Source organism: Palaemon carinicauda, chromosome 27, assembly GCF_036898095.1.
Source record: "Palaemon carinicauda isolate YSFRI2023 chromosome 27, ASM3689809v2, whole genome shotgun sequence".
Taxonomy (NCBI): Eukaryota; Metazoa; Arthropoda; class Malacostraca; order Decapoda; family Palaemonidae; genus Palaemon; species Palaemon carinicauda.
Genome location: NC_090751.1, coordinates 58,655,412 through 58,678,804, shown reverse-complemented (window position 1 = coordinate 58,678,804; position 23,393 = coordinate 58,655,412). Strand labels below are relative to the sequence as shown.

The following is a 23,393-nucleotide window of genomic DNA, read 5'->3' as shown; positions in this document are numbered from 1 at the left end:
CGGAACCGTTTACCATCCCTGAAAGCCTTGTTATGTGTGACATAATAGTACAGCAAAACTTCAAAGGCTTGACAAAAAGCTGAGAAGTTGACCTGTAAACAACTTGGAGCGTCTCCTGGCTAGGCGCCAGGGCGAGTCTACCAGAATTGAGAAGTCTATCTGGGCAGAGGCATGAACTCCCAAGCCGAGAACTTCTCTCGTGTCATATCAGACTCTCGCTCTATAAGCCAGTTTAAAAGAAGGGAAATCAAAGGCTGTATCCCTAAAAACTCCTCCTGGTGTAAAAACCAGTCGCCTAGCCAACGTAACGCTCTCTAGGAGAGCGAGAGAGCACTAGCTTTAAAACAATGGCTTCGAAGTAGCTAGGCCTAGTGTAAGTTCTGACGTTTAGGCGAACGAGGAGCAGCAGTTACAAGATCCGGACGAAGATCCTTAAAAAAAATCATCATGATTTAATTAAAGTCCATAGGAGGCTAAGCAGCTTAAGGCTCCTCTCCATCTGACAGAGTCCTCAAGGGAATATCAGTAGGAGGGAGAACAGCAACTTCCTCATCTATAGGAACCTTGTCCGATAAAAGCTAGGTTACCTCAGTGAGTCTCTCACTGGAGCATTAGTAGCAGACCAGAAGGCAACGTCATGTAACTGCTTGACAGTCTGTGAACTGTCAACAACTGAACTGTCAACCACAACAGGTGTGTGAGGAGGTACAGTGTCCACTCGAGACTGCTTTGACTGTCTAGACTGAGCAGTCAAAACAACTCTAGAATGCGGAGGTTGACGCACCGCGTCAAAACAAAACAACTTAGACTGTTGTTGTACCTCGCGAACGTCAACGGAAGGTTCCGTGCGTTGCTGAACGTCAACATGCGGCTGGCAGGGTACACTGGAACGCATGGGTGGCGGGACTCTCTTAGCTGGAGTGCGGCAGAAGGTCGCCTCACCGTCCACAGGACGCACAACCGTGGTTGGTTGTAGGCTAGAGGTTGGTGTCAACCTTCTCCGCACGAAAGTCCTGCATCAATGACGTTAACTGAGACTGCATGGTCTGCAGCAAAGACCACTTAGGGTCTACAAGAGCAGGTGCGGCAACAGACGGTGTGACTGCCTGATGCGGTACCGCTTTGCCTCTCTTAGGAGGTGAGCAGTCGTCGGAAGACTGCAGTGAGTCCGAACTGACCCAGTGGCTACAACTGGGCCGTTGGACTTGCGCGGAAGGGACCGACTTGCGCTTAATAAGCCGCGAGACCTAGGTCCATGGTTTCTTACGAGAAACCTCTTCCGCAGACGAGAAATAAATGGGCTCTCTCGTCTTTGTGTGGGTGGGGCGATCTTGGGTAGATACGCCCGAAACCACGGAGGGAAAAACGTCTGTTCGTTGATCAAGGCCTCTCGAATCCATAAGTCGTTCGACATTACTTCTCCCCTGGGCTTGGGAGCTTGCAAGAGGTCCCGGACTAGGTGAACGACAGGCACGAACAGACGAACCCTCGGACGCAACACTGTAACACTTTGCGCATATCACTTTATCGATTTTCTGTTTTGCACTTATTTCACTGAAATCGAAACTTTTACTGATTTCTACCTGAAACACGCAATTCTACCCTTCATTAAAAGGTAGTAATTGCGAAATCAGTCGTATAATGCAGCTCATTAATACTAACAAAAAAACAGAAAACATATATAAAGATAAAAAATTCAGTGGCTGGGAAAGAGACTAAATACTAGTTCAAATAAACTACGTTTACAATCTCTCACCGCACATAGCCTGGGGACAAGAATAAAACCCTAGAAACGTTTTACCTTCTTCCCCGTACAGAGACTAGGGACGAGAGTAACACGAGAACAACGTTACCCGCTTGAACGGAACGTTTTCTCTCCTCTCTCTCCCTCCGTCTCTATCTCTCTCTCTCTTTCTCTCTTGATTTCGCACCTAAGAGAAGAGCCCAATTATATATCGTCAAAAAAACATGTTATTTGACTAAAGGAAAAAACTGAAAGGTTTTCCAAATAAAAAGTTCCTTTAATTTAGAATTTAAAACATTTAAGCTAAGAAAGAATGAACCAAACGTCAGAATCGATTTACTCTTACTGCAAAGTGAAACCGTGATACACTCTCTCTCTATCGTAACGATAGAGCGCATGTTGAACGTCCTGAACGTCAACAACTGCGTAGTCTAAAAAACTAAACGTTAGTTCATCTTTGAAAACAGTACGAAGACTATCAAAGAAATTCTTTCATAAAACATTAAATTTAAAAAGTTTTAAATTCTTTAAAGGCTAAATACGATATAACGGGCTCAACGTTGATTAACTTCGGTTCCAAGTTAGGACCGCCTACTATCAGGAAAGTTCGCATATAAACAAAACATAAAAATTTATTTTTATATGTTTATAATAAATGGAAAGTTAATCGAAGAGGCCTAATAAAGGCGGAGAGATATAAAATATATAGATCTATAACGTGTTAAGCAAAATTACTAAAAACCTAAACACACTTCCGTCTAAGGGAAGGGTCGGCCATTTAAAAGTGAAAGAAAGTCCATACTCTCCTTGTCACCATAATTAAATCTATCCAAAACGAGTTCAAGTTTTGAGATGAAGATAAAACACCTGCATAACGAAAGCTCAAAACTAGAAATGTGTACTTCACCAAAATATGTGAAAACCAATCCAGTAAGCAATAGCGAATTTAGTAGGTCTTGCCGGTGGCACGACAGAGAGAAAATTGGTTCTGTGTTTACATTGAGTACTGAGTACCTGCTCGACAGATGGCGCTGTTGATGTACACCCCCTACCTGCATAGCGATCGCTGGCGTATTTTGAACGTAGAGTTTTTCTGTCGGGCAGCAGAGCTGCAGCTTATATAATCACCGGCTAGTTTAATATTGAAAAATATAATGTATAGAGATTTTCTAAGGTATTAAAAAGTAAATAGGTCAATTAATGTTTTTAGAATATGGTACTTGTATTCAGTCAGTATTGCTGATCCTAACATTTGCAGATTTGATCCTTATGAACCAGCTAGCTAAGCATTTATATTACTAAAATTTTCTGTTTTTATTACTATGCTTTTCAAGAAATTTTTTCTATTTATATATCAAATCTATATTTTCCAAACATGTACCATATACAAATTCTGAACCAATCTTAAATTTCAGGCATCAATAAAGAAGAAAGTAATTCTGAGGGACTATCAGTATTTACCATGCGTCTTATCGACTGTAAGCAACCCTTACTCCGCCAAATTTGTAAGCCATTAAGCACGTCCAGAAGATAAAATTTGTAAACTACTGAAGCATTTTATCAGATATGTTTCAAAAGGACCAGGTAGATATAATATATTTTATTATATAGTAACACTCGGTTTCATTCATACAATTTTAGAAAAGGTGAAAGTAGTAAAAGATATATACAACTAGAATTAAAATTTGACTGTGTTGGATTTAGATTACATCAAAACACCATACAAAATAGCTTTCTAGAACTAAATGCTTTGGCATGAAAACACTAGATGAAGAATGGTACAATTGGCATTTAAATTACAAAGGAAGTACTGTAATTAGAACTATATGCATAAAATATATAGTATTTTAAGTTGATATTATGGTAAATGCTAGTTTACATGGTAAACACAGTATACTATTCACACTTATAAAGAATCTTTAGGCTTGGTATAGTAGTCCCTAATTTGTAGTCTAGCTGAAAAACAACAGAAGCTTTTCATTTTGTTTTCAAATACAGTACAGTAGTTGTACTACAAATTCAAACCTTATTTAACTTGAAGAGGAATTTATTTACATTCCTATTTTAGTTAAGCTAATTTGAGAGGTATATACCAAAGCTTCAAAGTGTTTTTCAATGAAAAGAAATGCCATAAAATTGCACAATCAGGAAAATGGCTTCAAAATCACCAGAGCTAAGAATACTGATGATCACCTGCTCTTGATGCTGTTATATCAATTAAATGCTCGACAACACTGGCAGCACTCATTTGTATTTGATCTACTGGAGATGGTGAACTGGTCACAGGGGCTGCATCTATGCTGGCATCAGATTTTGATTCTGATGTGACTGGTCTTGAATTCTGACCGTCGGAGGGCAAATCCCCATCATTTAGAGGGGTCTCTTCTACTAATTCTGTTTCAGGTTCTTCCTTATCATCAGGTTGTGGTGTTTCTGGTTTAGATTCAGCTTCAGGATTACTTGTGACTGTTACTTCAGGCTCTTCTGTTGTTGTTTCTGGTTTAGCTTCCTCGTTTTTATCAGGGATGGTGATTTCTGGTTCAACATCATCGTTTTGATCAAGTCTGGGGGAGTCAGTTATAGTGTTTTCACTTGCATGAGCTACAGGACTTGGTGTGGTGGGTTTCTCTACTAATTCCTCAATTTTTGTAGCAGGTTCCTCATTCTCTAGTGATGGAGTGTCTGACTTTTCTAAAGAGCCTTCATCTGTCTTTTCTCCTACCTCTGCCTCCTTAGAATTAGTTCCAGAATTTTCTAGTACCTCATTAGTCGTATCTTCTGGTTTGGAAGATGATACATGTTCCATTGTGGCAGACGGTATCTCTTCTTTTTCAGGGTCATCAGATTTCTGTTCTACATCTGGTTTTTGTCCTTCTGACTTTGTATCTTCAACTGGCATTGTGGATTGGTTTTCAGTTTGGTCTTTAGTTTCTCCTTTTTCGTAAAGATTTACATCTTCAGACTTTAAAGAAACTTCTTTTAGAGAAGAAGTAAGTTCTTCCACATTTTTAGTGTTGGTGTCACTTGATTCAAGAGGAGGCTTTACTCCATTGGCAAGAATGTTTGCATTTACCTCTGATGTATTATCACCGTTTACCTCTGTTTGTTCTGGAGAAGTTTCATTTGAGAACTTTTGCATAAGTAACATCAACTTTTGCATAAAAAGATTTTCCTCCTCAATTGATGTTTTAGTCCAAGCTAGGGGCAAATGTGTAGATACAGGTTCTCGATCTGAAACACAAGGCAACAGTTATAAAGACAGTTCTATTTTTATTGCTATTATACATGGTACTTTATAAGGAAATATATACTGTACATGTATTACAGATTTAAACTAGCCTAGAAATTCAGTGTTGCTATAAATAATTAAACAACCTTAAAACTATTTAATACAATATATTGTGTGTTGTATAAGGTAAAATATTTAGGGAAGTTAATTGGTGGTATCAAATCCTTGAAAATTAAACCTATTGAAAGAACCCTGTATCTACAGTATTTTAATTAAATGTAGGCTAAAAAAGTGAAAATAACTTTTCTAAGAGTGAGACATTTGCTGCAATCACAGATACAATATACTAAATCAGCACAGTGTAACTTATCTAAAGTGTACAGCTTGCCTGTGAAACTCTTTCAAGAACTGCTCATCTGTTGTAGTTGTTAACATCAGTTACTTTTTTCTTTTATTTGCGTACATTGTTTTACAGTTGCTGCATACATGTACTGATAATGGTGCCTTGAAATTTGAATGGTTATAAAGTCAATGATAAAATGAACCATGGTATATCATCTTGATTCAATTGTTGGCCATGCCACTGCATTAGCTAGTTTTCTCATGAAGCTACTACTCTTTGAATATTGCTCAAACATTACATGATTCTTCGTTCTTAGAGTATTTATATTGATAGCAGTATAGTATTAAAGATCAATGAAAGCCCAGGCTTATTGCAGTGATTTACCTCACCAATAATATATTTAGTGTACAGTACTGTACAGTCTTAGTATTCTTACCAAAATTACTGCAACAGTTGATATTCTCTTAGCAAGAGTTATTTTGCAAAAAAAATAATTTGGGAAAATACCTAGATGTAAACAGCTTACTGCTTTTACTTACCCTGGTAGAAAAGTCCACTTGGGTGCTTTAAAGCAGCTTTTGAAATGGCCAACCACACGGCTGTATCAGCACCTTCGCTAGGGGTACGTAAGTTATCTTTCATCTGATGGTAAAAATTTTTTAAATGAGATGAAATTCAGTCTGCCAAAAATTACATAGTTTAAGATTGCCAACTATAATTCTTCAGGGACTATTTATAATGCAGAAGTCTCTAAATCATGGTATGTACAATATTCACTGCTTTGTTAACGTCTGTAGTTAATACTCTGTATAGTGCAGTCTGTTTAGATTCAATTATTCCACATGTAATACTGAATTTGGTGAAATTTTAAAGTAAAATGAAAGTGATAGGAAAATTGTTGTGAACCTGCACTGGAGTTACAGTTTATACCTCTATAAACTTTCTATTCAGAGTAATATATTAAGTAGAAATTTATGTAAGATAAAAAGCAAGTTTGATGTAAAGGAAGAGGTTACGTACACTGCAAAATATAAACCTGCTTTACATCTAATTACTTTTACATTTTTTTTTTCTTTATGATTACCATAGATTGAGGATGTAAGCTGTAAGAATAGCAGGTACGGTAAAATGATGCTGTTTTGGTATCCAACCTCAAAGTTGTGCTTTTGCTTTGGTATGTGATCTCACCTGATAGTAAGCGATCCCATTTCACTTCACGGCGAAGCAAGAACCATTAGATTTTCTAAAAAAAATATATACCAGGAATAATTATCTAAGAAATAATAGTCATTGATGTTAGCCTGCGCAACTCAACATAATCACTTACCAGTACATACGGGGCTTGATGTTTTTATTTTTCGCCAGCGAAGGGAGCGCACGGCAAAGCAAGAACCATTAGATTTTCTATTTTTTTTTTTTTAACGATAACAAATATTGACATCGCATACTAAAGCAAAAGAATAATCTCTAGATCACGCCATAAATGAGATCGCATACCAAAACAGCACCTGCAAAATCTTTATGGATATATAAAATGAGGATGGTAAAGGAATGAGCCTAATTTTTCAAGATGCTGTACATAACTTGACCAAAGGATGATAAGGATGTTTTAGCACCTGTTGATTGCTTACAAATAGATTTAAAGAGGATTTTCAATTACTTAATAAGATTTTCTATAAGGTACCATTTACTTGAAATGAATGTTAGTGTTGGTCATAGTAATGAACTTACTCAGATGGTATTGAACACTGATGTAATTTTTAACAACTACCAAATCCATATAGGTGAACCATTTCAACTTTGAAAACCTGTCCTTTAAGCACCACTTACCATTTCATAAAAATCAGGGATAGAAGTCCTAACAGCAGGAGTATCTGCCCAGCCAGGATGCATGACAGAAAAATGTACCTTATCGAATCTCTGAGCATACCACAAAGTCATTATAACCTGAAAAAAAGAATAATGAATTAGTATTGTTAGCACTCTTTTAAACATAACTGGAGCACCCTGTGGGTGGGTAGTGCCATCAATGCACTTCACACAGTGTGGTGTAGGCATTACTTAAGGGTCTTTGTAGTGAGAGCACTACCTGGGGTGTACTAATGGCACTTACCCCAATGGGAATACTAAATTACATTGCACACACATCTATATATATATATATATATATATATATATATATATATATATATATATATATATATATATATATATATATATATATATATATGTATATGCGTGTGTGAGAAATGATAGAAAAAAATTTTTTTAATATATTACGATCGGTAACAACACTAAAAAGATAAGTCATTAAAACAAGACTTGAGTTAATCAGTTCAAGAGAAAGCCATGTTCAACAAATTTGAATTTCCATCAATTCAACTATCATATAAGGAAGAGCGTTCCAAAATCTAGTCACAGCTAAAGCTTCAAGAAGAATAAAAAGCTAGACTTAGAATTAACTACATGCCTAGTACTATGTAATGGATGGTACAATCTGGGAAGATGTGAATGCGAAGAATTGTCAGAATTCTGATTAATATCCATATCAGGGATAAGGAATTTGGACTGCAAAATGAGAGTCAGCTGCTGAAGACTAGACAGGACAGCAATATGCGAAACATGGTAGAATGGAAGAATGAAAAAAAAAAAAACGTGCTAGTGTAGCTTGTATCCTATCAGGATATTCAGAATGTAGCTTGTATCTTACTAAGGATTCAGGTGGGAAATTGAAGAATATATTAATGTATGATTTTCTCTATTTCAAGAGTACTTCTTTGAGTGGGAAAAGGTGAAAAATATATCGTAGTGTTATATGAATTTCGGGATACACTCAAAAGGGAACAAACATATATGCTGTATATATTCTGAGGAGATTCTTGAAAAGAAGAACTTTAACAATTAAGGTCAGGCAAAATAGTAAAAAAGATTAGATTATCACAAAAGATATTTATATACCTGCTGACGTTTGTTTTGAGAGTAGACCAACCGTCCGTTGAAAGGCTCCATATCCTCGTGCATGAGGTCAATAGGGTCTAGTCTTACTGTTAACATTCCTGCGGAACTGACAGTTATCACCCTGGCATCCTCATTCCTGTAAGTAAATATTTAGAATTGTGTTAATTGCTGTTTTTTCTAATGTTTGATATGTCTTAATCTGCGCTGTTGTATTAGAGGTAAAACTGTAGAGATATTGGATTTTGTCTTGAACACCCACTCTCACATCCATATATATATATATATATATATATATATATATATATATATATATATATATATATATATATATATATATATATATATATATATATATATATATATATATATATATATATATACATGTGTGTGTGTATGTGCATCATCAACCAAAACTAGTCCACTGCTGGACAAAGCACTCAAACATGTCCTTCCACTCGCATCTATTTATAGTCTTTCTATGCCAGTTTATACCTGCACATTTTCTTAGTTCGTTAATCAATCGTCATCTCTTCTCCCCCTTAATCCCTTTTAAGTAGTAGATTGCAAAGAGTTGTTGATGAGCACTATAATGAGAACAGGAATGTGATATCTGGTGTTCCTCAGAGTAGTGTTCTTAGCCCATTACTTCTCATACAATATACACATGACACGTGGTTTGGCATAGAAAAGGTCGTTGCATATGCAGATGATGCTACTCTCTTTGTATGAAATTCCATCTTATGAATGTAGATCTGGGGTTGCTGAATCCCTTAGTAGAGATCTAGCTAAAATTTGTGCATGGTGCAAATGATGGGCACGAAGTTGAGTTCTAACAAAACTCTACGTATGATTGTAAGTGAAGGACAGCGGCTCCTCAACATCCGGATCTCAGCCATGTCCTCTCCATCACGAGGCTCAATACTACACAGTATTCTAGAAGTTTTATTCCAGTTGTGACCAAGTTGTGGAATGATCTTCCTAAACAAGTAGTTGAAACGGTTGAATCTCAAAAGTACAAGCTTGCAGCAAATGTTTTTATGTTGAACAGGCTGACATAAGTCTTTTTATAGTGTATATATGAAAGATCGGTTTTAATGTTGTTACTGTTCTTAACATATTTTATTTCAATTGTTCATTAATTCTCATTTCACTTTTCCTTGTTGGAGCCCTTGGGCTTATAGAATCCAGCTTTTCCAACTGGAGTTGTAGCTTAGCTAATAATAATAATAATAATAATAATAATAATAATAATAATAATAATAATAATAATAAAATAATAATAATAACATCTCTAGGAACCCACTCTATTCTTAATGTCCACCTATTATCTGTCTCAGTAAATTTATATAGCCTGCCATATCCATTTCTTTTTCTTACATTTTAGAACATCCTCTTTTTCTGTCTCTTAATGTTATTGTTACTTTATGCGAGTACAGTAAATTAACCAACCTCTTTCAATTTGTAATTGTCCCGTGTGTGTGTGAAAACTAATATTCAGAGGGCACAAAATTTTGTTCAATTTTCTACGATCGTTGTGATGTGGCCATCAGGCTGCAGATGATGAGCTATATGGCCCAATTTTCATGTCATGGAAATCATATAATCTTCATGGAATCTATTGATATGCAATCCCTTGTTTTTAATGAAAATTTTGAGTATATGAATCATATCTCGTTTATTCTTGGTTAAAGCTTAGTTTTCATTGATGTAAATGAAGATGTGGCACATTTATTGCCCGGTGGTGCCAGATATTCTTCACCTAAGGGGTTAACTGAACAATTACAGTGCAGTAGCACTGTAATTGTTCAGTGGCCACTTTCCTCTTGGTAGAAGAGACTGTTTAGCTATGGCAAGCAGCTCTCCTAGAAGGGCAGTCAAATTCCAAAATCAAACCATTGTATTGCCATAGCCTCTGTACCATGGTCTCCTATTGTCTTCGATTAGAGTTCTCTAGCTTGAGGGTACAGTCGGGCACACTATTCTATCTTACTTCTCTTCCTCTTTGTTTGTTAGTCTATAGTTTATATAGGAAATGCCTATTTTAGTGTTACTATTCTTAAAATAACTTATTTCAATTGTTAATTACTTCTCATGTAATTTATGTATTTCCTTGTTTCCTTTGCTTAATGGGTTACTTTCCCCGTAGGAGCCCATGGGCTTATAGCATCCTACTTTCCACCTAGGGTTGTAGCTTAACAAGTAACTCAACAACATTAATAATAATAATAATAATAATAATAATAATAATAATAATAATAATAATAATAATAATAATAATAATAATAATAATAATAATAATGGAAGCAGCCATTATTTAAAGGATACTCGCTCTCGATCAGCCACTGTGATAAGTACAGGTGTGGACAAGCAGCTCACATGACTCTCAAACGCCTTCACGTACCACCTGAGGCCAAGAAAATATCATGGAATGTTTCATTTTACAAAAACAACAACGAGGTCCTGTTACTGATGATGTATCGAAGGCTACCCCAAGAACATACCGAACGCAGTAACAAAAATGTCAGAAATTACTATTCGCAAACTTAACAAGGAAGCAAGAGAGATGGGAAAAAAAACTTAAATCTCCAGTGTTTCAATAAAAGAAAAGATGGAAAATTACTAACTGCGATTATTTTGGTAAATATGTACTGTAAAGAACAATTCGTAAAATTTACAATAAGGAAATTCCTGCGTTCGTCAAATTGATCGTAACCATGAAGGCAATTTTTTTTGTCCAAGAAACGGCTTTGTTATTATATGCATGGTTTGATATAATTTTCTTGATACTTTAATTAAAAAAAAATATTAACGTGTGTGAGTAGTTGTTATTATAAGGATGGTTCTCGAATAATTGTTCTTGTTACGTTACGAAAAAATATACATTAACAAATTTTTATGTGTGCTTACGCTTTAAACTACTATGAGATTCAGGGCCTCAGTAACACGGTTTTTTGGACTTTGCTCCTTATCAAAGCATCGGATGTAGCTGAAAGTTGACATATGTATATTTTACAACCACACACAAATTTTGTCAGCATTATCAATAACCTAAACCCGATAGTTTTAATTTATATAGAGTAAAAATGATCTAGTCGACGCCATAGCCAGTGATAACGAGCCAAGAGTTGAAAACATTCATTACGTAAGCAATGTAAACACTTTTTGACAAAATTTTGCCCCGCCCATCCACCAGACACCCATTCACCTTGTTCCATCGGCTCTGAAACCCAAAGCAGTCAAGAATGGCTAACAGGATTTGGAATTGCCCCCGTTGTTGCAAAACTGCATTTGTCTTACGACTTGCAACTTTATACAGTCAAGAGAAAGCCCGTGGCCATATTTACTATCGCCTGAATAGGTAATTATTCAGTTTCTAGTTTAAATCCAATGTTTATGGTCTGATTTGTATTTAGCGTAACATGATTATAATACTTGTAATGTCATTCAGGCTTTTGAACATTTCCATTAACTATTCACTATGCCACCAAGAGAGAGAGAGAGAGAGAGAGAGAGAGAGAGAGAGAGAGAGAGAGAGAGAGAGAGAGAGAGAGAGAGAGAGAGAGATTGTATGTAAACAGTCTTTATATAACTATTTTTGTTAAAATAAGATTTTTGTGCTAAACTCTCCATCAGACCAACGGATCATCCGATATATATATATTTTTTTTTTCTTCTTCTTAGTCCGTACGACCGTGTTGGCTATGTTTAGGGCATGAGTGCATTTTGTAAATAAATCAGGAATATTTTTAGGAGTTTTATTTGTACATCTAATGGGAATTTATAGAAGTAAAGTGAACATAATTCATTTATCCTTTAAAATAATTACTACATGTAGCAAAACGAATAGTGGTAAAGATGATAATGCAATGAAGGAATGATACCATACTTTATCTCTAGCTTCAACATCGGCAATAACATACCCAGTTGCCATAATTTGTTAGCTTAATGAAATAACCTATCATCTAATGTTAAACTTAATTTCTGAGGAGACCATGGCTTATTGCACAGTGAAAAAACATTACAAAGACTTTATGAATGGCGGAACGATACATAAATGTGGGTGGGGTATCTGTGCTAGCGTAGTAATACTACTGTAGCAGTAGTATTAAACGTTTAGGCCAACTGCTGGGATCCTTGAGGATCATTTAACACTTCTTAAAACTAATCGAGAAATGAGTTTTTATAGCCAGAATTTAAATTTTCTGATCCAACAGTGCCCATGATAGCCTTCAGTGTTATCCTGAATTATAACCAGGCCAAAGTGGGTGGAGCCTCATGAAGTCATCATTATGACGATAAGTATTGGTGAAGGTTTAAAGCCAAAATACGGTACCGGCTTTTTTTTTTTTTTTTTTTTTTTTTTTTTTTATACAGTAAATAGGTAGGTAGATAGACAATAAATAAAAATTTCTTGACATTGGATATAGCAGTTATCAAATCAAGCTTGTTCACTACGTTTTTGAAAATTACCAACTATTCCCTACACCTTGTCAATCTGATTGTGACCTATAAAGTAGACTGTAATTTCTTAGGAAATTTATTTTGTGAGTTAGACTAATAATCGAAGTATTTTTGTATTTATTAACATATTTTGTTGGTTTGTTCGTTATGACAATTATCAGTGGAGAGGTTTCAGAGTTCATAAAGGTGTACTGCTTTGCTTTTATTTAAACTTTTGTGTCATTGTTGGCAGAGGTATAGCCTTCGTTACGTATAGCCAATCATCGATCGAGAAAGAGGGAAGAAATGCCGTCATAAGTTACGTAACGAGTGCGTTCGAAACCTTTTCTCTGAGTAAGTTGGCCCGTCTTCAAAAATCGTCACTTTTATTTAATAAAGTACCAAATTTATTCAACCTACGTAATGCAGAATATAATCAAAATTTATGTGTAGATATAATGTGCATTCTGAATAAGCGTTATATTTATGAAATTCATAGAAAAAAAGTTATTGCGAAAAAACCGTGTTACAGAGGCCCTGAATCTCATAGTAAGTTAAAAATTTATGCATTGATGAAAAATTGTTTTAAAAATAATCAACTTTTTTCTTTCAAATGATAAGAAGTGAGTTTAAAAACTACACATGAGCTTACTGCCAAAATCTTATATGGCAGTGTTTATTTATATCATTAATACAAAGACCAATGAAAAAATATATATATTTATGAGGGAGAAATAGAATCGGAATGGAAATCAAATAAAACGTAAGTAAACAAGTGTACTTAAGAAGCAAACCTGTTCAAGCTCTAATCCCAATGTCTATAGCGAGTCTACCGAAGAAGAATTATCTGATTTACCTGTGTGTTTGACTGTTTGTGGATTTGCATTCTGCCATTTGAATACCTTGTCGTCCTACTCCAGCGATCTTGCAAGGTGAGCAGACTTACAGAAAAATAAAGACTCGTCAAAAGAAAATAAGTCTTTTCGTCTGGAGATACTACAACAAGTAGACTGAAGACTGAATGTAAGTAAGCACGAGTCGACTGGGAACAATCAAATAATTGAGTACGATAGAGTTCGATGTAGCCTCACGAGTAGTCCACGCTATGATTTTTATTCAAATGTTGACAGGTATACGAACATTGCATTTCACACATTTCATAATTTAATGCACTACAATTCTGCTGGCCAGACAGACTGGGAAACTGAGGAAAGCTAGTTTAATAATTCTTTCTATCCCAAGGGATTACTGCACTAATTGTTCAATGGTCATTTTCCTCTTGGTAGAGGTAGAAGGGGCTCTTAAGCTATGGTAAGCAGCTCTTCTAGGAGAAAGACACTCCAAAATCAAACCATTGTTCTCTAGTCTTGGGTAGTGCCATAGCCTCTGTACCATGGTCTTCCACTGTCTTGGTTAGAGCTCTCGGTTAATATATGCTAGTTTAATTGCTAGCGAAAATGAAATTTTCTATAAGAAATTGGCGAGTGCTGGCTAGTTTGTTGTTTTTCACTATATGTTTAATAGGGGCCGGGGCATAATAACTTACGTATCACGGTCTATTACAATGTGAAGTATGATTTTTACTCAAAGTCCGTCGTTTACATCTGAAGGGGAGTTACTGCGCATGCGTTTTTTTTCCATTGATTGCGGAGCTCTGTGCATTTACAATGACGTATTTGTCAGGTGTTTTTTTTTTTTTAAACCAATTAACAGCTTACAAGTACTTCTTCATAAGTTCCCGGATGTTGTTCTACAACAGTCATTTTTTTTCTACCTTTGCCTTCAGTTTCAAGTTAATCACCATCTCGTAAAGATGGCTGGAAGGGTGAACTTAGGGAAGTACATCAATCTATTTTGAAATTATTGTAATTACGTTTATGTCGGCAATTGATTATGATGGAAATGCTCTCCGTTCAGTGTAAAGCTATTGTTACTCGCGTGAAATTAAAAAAGATAACCGAAATAAGGCCTCAAAGGTCCGATTGTGACTTAATTTTCAGGGAAGGCCAGCACATTTTCTACTGCAAAGCTAAAGCTTTTGTAATGATTGCCAAGAAAACAAAAAAGGCGACGATGTCAATCATAAGGTAAGGAATTAGTTGTGATTTACTTTTTCATAATGGAAGGATTTATTTGTGATTTACTTTATCATAATCTAATTATTAATTGTCATTTAATTTTGGTTTGTGACCTGGGAAGGGGGGTGTCCGACTAGCGGTTGTGACCTGTGAAGGTTTGTACCGACTAGGGGTTGTGACCTGGGAACTACTAGTTTAGGTTAGGTGTGTTTATTAGGTTCTGTACCCTTTTACAAATCTCAAAAGTTAAATTTTCACGTTTTGGTCTATTTAAAACCATTTACATGACCCATATATTTTTCCAACTGGTTATCTTGGGCTTATTTTGCATTTCTGACCATTATTATTGCTGCAAATCACTCGTTTATGACATTTCCCCATCCAAAAAAAAAAAACCCGGTTTCCCACTTGGAGTCTCCCATAATTGTCTTTACATAAGGGGGTCTAAAAGCTCGTGAACAGGTGGTTTGCCCAATAATCAAGGTCAGGAATGCATAAAACACAAGGTAGCGAGTAGGAAAAATATATGGTTAATGTATTTGGCTAGAAATTAAAGTATCATATTTGCCGAGTTCTCTTGCTTGAAGGTGCACTCGGGGACACTATTCAATGTTATTTCTCTTCCTCTTGTTTTGTTAAAGTTTTTATAGTTTAATTAGGAGATATTTGTTTTAATGTTACTGTTCTTAAAATATTTTATTTTTCCTTGTTTTCTTTCCTCACTGGGCTATTTTCCCTGTTGAAGCCCCTGGGCTAGGGTTGTAGCTTAGCAATCAATAATAATAATAATAATTCGGTTTGGAAACCTTACCTTTGTAAAATAGGCAGAAGGCACATGGTGATAATATGTACGGCCAAAGTGTTGACTGCAAAGTTAATTTCAATTCCATCTTCGTCAATCCTTTTCTCGTGAATCATACATCCGGCATTGTTAACAAGGACGTGGATTTTATCGTGAGTAGCGGCAAATTCTTGTGCCCATTTCATGACCTCTCTGGGTTTACCCAAGTCGAGGGTGTGGATGTGGATTTTCTGTAAAGAAGATTTATTTAAGAAATTTGAAACAAGTATTTTGCCTTTTGCAGTTATCGCCTTCTTGCTACAATACCTATAACGCTGTACGAAGAAATACTTCCCAACCAAACTAACCTCACTCAGCCTAACTTAAGCTAACAAGGAGTGGCAGTTGGAGGTCGTCTTTCTTTCACTTGTATTTTTTTTTCAGCATTAATCATCATGTAAATAGCAACCATAATAATTTGAACGACGAATAAAACCTTTATTGTATATATTTTGAATTTCATTTATTGAATGGTAAAAAAAAGGCATAAGAAATTAAATTTTTTTGGACAATTTTTCTGTACAGCACATGATAATTTTTCTATTATTATTATTTAATCACTATTCCAAATTACAATTAACTAAGTTCACCGGAATGAAAAATAAAAATACATTAAGTACGTTTTCATCATAACTTAGTCAAATATTTTATTCTTTTTTATAAGAAAAGTTACATTTTCAACATCATTGTAGATGAACTAGGATGCTTACATCATTGCCTGTATTGGTGATGATGTCTGAGCGAGCCTCCTTTGCAGCCTCGAAGTTACGGCATACCATATGCAATACGCCTCCTCGCTTTGCTACCTCTTTCGTGATTTCCAAGCCAATGCCGCTGTTGGAACCTGCGGACAGTGAGAAAAGTTTAACCATTTGAAAGTTTCGTAATATTTAAACGAAAGCGTGATTCAGTGTGTGTGGTTAAATATTCATTCAATGACTGTTTATTCATTAGACATCTCTCCCGGCTGGTTGGCAGCAAACATTATATCATAAGAAAATAGTTCGGTAAATTCTCCATTGGTTTTGTATTTTTTTTCATATCTTCAAACTTATCAACTCACACAGACACATTATTATATATACTGTTATACTGTATATATATATATATATATATATATATATATATATATATATATATATATATATATATATATATATATATATATATATATATATGTATGTGTCTGTGTACAGCATGTATCTATGTATGTATGTATGTATATATGTATGTATGTATGTTTATATAAAAAGGGTTAACCACATGAACAGTGTTCAGATGCCCCAAAAAATCAATAAAAGATATATGTCTACGTGCATCCTTAACGGTTCCAATTGTTCATGGTATATATATATATATATATATATATATATATATATATATATATATATATATATATATATATATATATATATATACATATATATATATATATATATATATATATATATGTATATATATATATATATATATATATATATATATATATATATATATATATATATGTATATATATATATATATATATATATATATATGTATATATATATATATATATATATATATATATATATATATATATATATATATATATTACAGGCAATATGGGATAGCTTTCGTAGAATCTGCAAATCGATTCCTTCTTGTAATTAACAGTTCAGTTCAATTCATAATTAGTTTATATTTTTCAACACAATATCAAAGCTAGTCATTGGTAGCTTTTACTGAATACTCGAGGTAATAATAATTATAATAATAATGATCATGATAAACTAAAGTTACGGGTTTATTTTAATTCATGATAGAACTACACTAACACAAATCTGGTTTTCGTAATATAGGCCTACTTACATGTTATGCTGAAATCTGGCCATAGAATTTAATCCCACTCATGGCCCATACAGGATCATGTAGACCATGGGTCGGGTAACTTTTTTGAGCGTTACCCCTAATGTTTGTAATAAAATGAATTTACCCCCGACTTTGTAGTACTCTGAGAGTCAAACCAAATTTCTTATCGAATTCGCAATATTTATAGTGCGATAATGTTTAATTGTGTAATTTATCTTTCATTAGGAAGTAAAAGCCTGTATTTTTTTCATAGAAGTAGTGCACAAGAAAAAAGAATCGTAAGAAATTATGCATTTATAAACTGAAATAAATCTGTCACCGTTTTTAGCATTACGTGGCCCAGAAGCAAAATTATTGAGTATCTTGTCTTTAAAATTCATATAAAAGAAAAAATAGGAAAAATTATTTAATCCACAATTATGGGTTAATTACTTTACCCATTCTGGCATAATCCTGGGAAACAAATAAAACTGATGAAAAAAAATGTTAACTTGAATATTTAATTAATTACAGCATTGGAAGTAATGATGCTGTTTCATCTTAACAAACTCAATATCAGGAATTTTTATACCATTGCTACTTGGATCCTGCCTTCAGGATCCTACCGGTTTCTGTATTTTGTTTTTAGATTTACAGTGGTTGAAAAACTTTGTTCGCAAAGCTAGGTTGTAGCAAAGTTTAGAAGCATTTTAGTTCCTTCCAATAGTGCAGTTTTAAGAGCATTTTCAGCTTTTGACAACCAAAAATTTTAAGAGTTCATCCTAAGTCTCAAATTACATGCTAGTTTCACTGTTGGAACGAAGCTTTTCTGCAACCCTTCAGGCAAATCAGCCAGTTCACATTCGAAGGGATTTACAACCCAGTAAATCCCTTCTGGAAAGTAGTCACAAAACCTATTTCTAAGTTTCGAAAGGTGCCTCATGACCAATTCCTACATGTCACTAGGACTGCAGTCTTAAGTCTTTCAAAAACTTTGCCAGGTTTGGAAAGACAGCAGTGTTATTGGCATTTACTTGTTAGTTTCAATGCTAAAGCTTTGATACAAATGCTGAAATTTTCCCCCTTGCTAAGATGAGATAAATTTTCTTTCCTTGCAATACCTTATTCAGCTCATTTACATGTCCAACAAATCGCAGCTAAGTGTGCAAGAAGAGCTAGCCAAATTGATTTTTTGAACTTGTTTGCAAGTTTGTGTTTTTGATCAGTCAGAAACATTTCAAATTCGGCTTTAAGAACCCACACCCTATCTGTTTAACTACAATGTAAAACACCTACTACTAGATTAATAGACTTATCAAACAGGTTGAATATATTAATTTTCATAAAATATTGCATTTTTCCTTGTTTCCTTTCCTCACTGGGCTATTTTCCCTGTTGGAGCTCCCGGGCTTATAGCATTCTACTTTTCCAACTAGGATTGTAGCTTAGCAATTAATAATAATAATAATAATAATAATAATAATAATAATATATAGAGTAAGCACTTGCATCTGAAATCAAACAGTATTTCTCCACTTCCCTAGTTATGAAGATTCTGGGCTCCTCAGTGCATACCTTTACTCCAATTTTCGAAATCGTTCACTATTAACCCCAAAAATGTCTAAACTGCCCCATTTGGGGTAATTTACCTCTGTTCCCCGACCACTGCTGTAGACCTTATTTGTTGTTCAATGCAGAAGTAATAGTAACGTGAAAACTTTGCTGCTTTTAAGTGTCATGAAATGGGAAATATTTTACAGATCTAAATACCGAAATCATTGTGTCAATTATTTGTCTTATGGGTTATTTCTGTCAGTGCACATCACACAGTCCCCAGTAGGCATTACAAAAGGGTCTTTGCAGCTTTCGTTCAGGCCCTGTCTGTACCCAATTTGTAGCGTTCTAATTTACATCTGTTCCTGTTTCGTTTTTTCCATCCTGCTGTTCAACTCCTTTCAAGTTTGACTGCGTACTGCAACTTTTCCCACAGTGGCATCCCGCCACCAAATAGCTTCCAAGGCTCAAGCTTTGGCCCACATAACTCAAATGCAGTAAACAAAATATAACCATTACACCATTACCTTCCGTGAATAACAAAATGTTTCGGGAATGCTTCATAGAGATGATGTAAGCACTACAACTCATCGAGATATGACAAAAATCAAGGTTTTCATCGTTCCGAGATGTAGACCAAGATGTGGCTACGTTAGCCGGAAGGTGTAAAGTTGTATGAAAGTTGAAACCATTCATGACCTTCAGTTGCCTAAGAGACAGACATAACTTCAAAACGTTCAGGGTGATGAGTAACGAGTTCGTCCATTACTTTCTTGCTCTGGCGCAACTATGATTCATAAAGATTCTTAAGAAAATAGTAATAGTCTTACTCTCATTACTCCGGTACTTTTAAGATTCAACATTTGTATTAGTATCGTTGATTTCTAGATCTTAAGTCTCGTAGAATTAAGATGAATTGAAACTACATCCAATTTCATAACATGATTTAACACTACCAATCCTCTACAGAATTATGAGAAAATAATGACTCATTATTTACCACAATCATTGTGTCAAGAAGACATTAAATTACGCAGCTGACTTGTATAACACGCGTTCTTTATTATTATTATTAATTTTTTTTTATCAAACACGTCCATTCCCTTATTATCCTACCTTCAAATTCCCGTCAGTTCATGCTTCCTTCCTTCCCCCTTGTTATTCAACCTCTTCCAATGTTACTTCATAGGGCAACTACGGGGGTTTTCGCTTGTTGCAACTCTACGCTGAATAGCCCAAATAAATCTAATTTACTCCACATTCTGGCAATTTAAAACGCAGATCCCGGAAGATCCGATCATTATGACAATATGATTGCCCCCACAATATTTACTTTTATAGTCAACTGATATTTTGAAAAATATATAATTGAATCAGGGCTTTTAAGAAACAAACTGGGGAGACTAATGATAACAGAAAGAAAATGCATCGCACGTTAGATTTTCGCCATTAAAATTCAATAAAAAGTAGAATGCACAATGCGGTCTTGAAATACTCTAGGAATTTGCCACAGGATGTCCTTGGCATTTTAAACCTCTAACCTCAATATATCCCAAATATAAAACTTATCCACGTTTATCTTGATTTTGGAAGTACTGCAATCGGCAAACATTTGGTCTATTTGGGCGATCACTATTTTTGGGGGGTAAACTTCAAAACGTTCGTCGCTTTCAATAAAGATATCTATTTCATCATCGAATATCATCCAAAACCCTCCATCTTTTTGTTTTCTTGTAGCAACGAATGATTTTGGTGCTGGATACTCTGTCACAATTGAGTTTGCCCCACCGTGCTCCTCTGTGTAGGCCTATACTTACAGAGGATGTTAATTTATTTTAGATATTTTGTTCATCTCTCTATTTTACTGTACGTCAGAACGTTTTACAGCCAAATATTGCAAGCATAGATAGAAAGTGAATCTTAAAGAGAATTTGTGACCCTATCGAGCGTGGATTTGTTCGTAAATGATATAGCTCTGTTATCAGAATATTAATTTTGCAAGATTTCTGCATGTGCGTTCGCGGCCAGCCCCTCCCCCCCCCACACACACATACGCGCGCACACACACACACACACACACACATATATATATATATATATATATATGTATAATATATATATAAATATATATATATATATATATATATATATATATATATATATATATATATATATATACACACATATATATATATATATATATATATATATATATATATATATATATATATATATATATGTATATATATATATATATATACATATACATATATATACATATACATATATGAAATTTCCACGGTAAATAACTTAAACTCGGTCATAATTTTGTGCAAAATTCATTTACAACCAGTTTGTTGTAGTTATTTTCAGTGATGCAAGTGAATTTATGAAAAAATTGCTATTTTACAAAGTAAATGAGTTAGTAAATATATTTAACTGATTGTCTAAGCCTTTACTGTAGAGTTTATATCCAAAATGTTTATTGGTAACTTGTCTGTTTGTAATCTATATTAAATAGGATTTGGGGAAAATTCTTTATCCTATAGTTTGATTAACAAAGTGTGAGAAGGTTAGACTTAAACCAATATATCTCCATCTAATTTGAAATTTGTTGAATAATAATTCTGATGTTTATAGAAACGAGAATTTACTTGTCTAATGCCAAGATTTGTTTATTATGAAACGAAAGGAACTTGCAATTGTCCTCTAAACATCCTAATATTGCGATGAAATCTTGACCTAAAAGAACGCAGAAAGATGGAGTGTTATATTTTCTACTCGTACGCATGAGTAATTTATTAAATTTTTTTAAGTATATAATTTCCTATGTATACTAATGTAAAGAAGCGTACGTAATTGCCATTTCACAGCCGGATCGCATGGCTCAAATTCCATAAATCAAAATCATAGCGTTGCTCCAAATATATTTGTTTGGAGCCAGTCCAGTAATCCAACGTTCCCATTCCAGTCATTAAGAAAACTATTTTTGTAGAAGTGCAATATTACGCCATTCCCCAAAACTTGAAACTTTGTATTTCAGGAAGAATTTATTGCAACGGCCATTACAGAAATATCAGTTCCTTGGTGGTCTAAAATATACAGCATGGAATAGACCGATTTGGTTATGGTTTTAGATATCGTTTTTACTAGGAAGTGACGAAGGTTATAGGTTTATTTAGATACTGATGATAAAGAAGAGTAGACTGAAGTCTCTATTGTGTGCATCGGTGCGTATGTAAAGTTGAAAAGAAATATAAACCCACGTTGAAAACATAGATTTAGGTTATGCACCAATAAACAACAAAATCGCCTAACCGAGTGATTCTTGTACTAACACTTATTTTTGTTGTGTGATTAGATTTCTATCGTCGAATTGTAGGGACGAGAAATACATTTCAAATAGAACCAATCCTATTCCATTATTGCTGTTAATGCTCAAAAGGAAGAAAAGAAAAATAATCATCTGTTGATCTCATTCAATTGTATTAGATTTTATAAGTAGTGTCAGACTAAGTCTCAGACTACAAATGTTACCTAAGGTTTTAGAAGGTCTTGGATTCACTGATTTATATAAATACAATGTATTGTAAACTAAAACTAGAGTACCCTATCGTAAACTATTGATGAATGGCCGCGTGAGCTTGGTAGTTAGTTACTTATCTATGGTAGTCTGGTTGGAAAACGCCGACCCCATCAACTTGTTTTGTTGTTATCATCATCGACAGGTCCTGTAGTAGTTGCCAAACAACGTGGTTTTCTGATAAATTAATACGGAAAGTAACGTTGCCAGCTGCCTAAGCGAAACTTGTCTGATCATTAGTAAAACTTAGCTAATATTAAGTCTTTACGACACTTGTTTGTAGACCGCCAATGATGGGAGGTTAGGGTGACAGTAATTTATTTGCCCAGATGAGGACATTTGAACCAATATCTCTCCCAACGTAAAATAAAATGTTAAAACCGGCCAGTTTCAGCTTTTCATTTTCTGATGAATTTCTTTTTATCATTGATCATTATTGGTATAGATGATATTGACGGTAATTGCGTTTATTATTTGTTACTATCAAGAGTAGATTTCGTCATCTAAATCGAGAGGATTTTCGTCATTGTGTATTTACATTGCAAAATTTACCAATTAGCCGAGAAAATTAATTGATTCTGAATAATAATTGCAACAAAATGCAATACGTTCCAGTTTTTACTGTGATAAAGAAATACTTGTGTTCATTTTGCAAAATAGTCTACGATAAAAGTTTACTATTTAGTTGATTTTCAAAAGTAATAGATTTTACTTAATCAGGTATCTCCCTCTTTCCAAATTCCGTAATTTCTAATAACCATACAAAATGAAGGTTTAGAGAGAGAGAGAGAGAG

General features: G+C 34.5%; 1 protein-coding gene across 2 annotated transcripts in view; it reads right to left on the bottom strand.

Annotated features, from left to right (window-relative positions):
• Positions 1-3,329: 3,329 nt before the first annotated feature.
• LOC137620730 (uncharacterized) overlaps positions 3,330-23,393 on the bottom strand; it is a 63,606-nt gene continuing 43,542 nt past the window's right edge. For both annotated transcript variants that reach the window (XM_068351098.1, XM_068351097.1), the window contains exons 4-9: positions 16,344-16,477; positions 15,604-15,824; positions 8,275-8,410; positions 7,147-7,263; positions 5,856-5,958; positions 3,330-4,975 (exon numbers count right to left, since the gene is read on the bottom strand). In XM_068351098.1, coding sequence (XP_068207199.1) covers positions 3,918-4,975; positions 5,856-5,958; positions 7,147-7,263; positions 8,275-8,410; positions 15,604-15,824; positions 16,344-16,477 — 1,769 coding nt within the window. In that variant the 3' untranslated portion in view covers positions 3,330-3,917. The remainder of the gene's footprint in view (positions 4,976-5,855; positions 5,959-7,146; positions 7,264-8,274; positions 8,411-15,603; positions 15,825-16,343; positions 16,478-23,393) is intronic.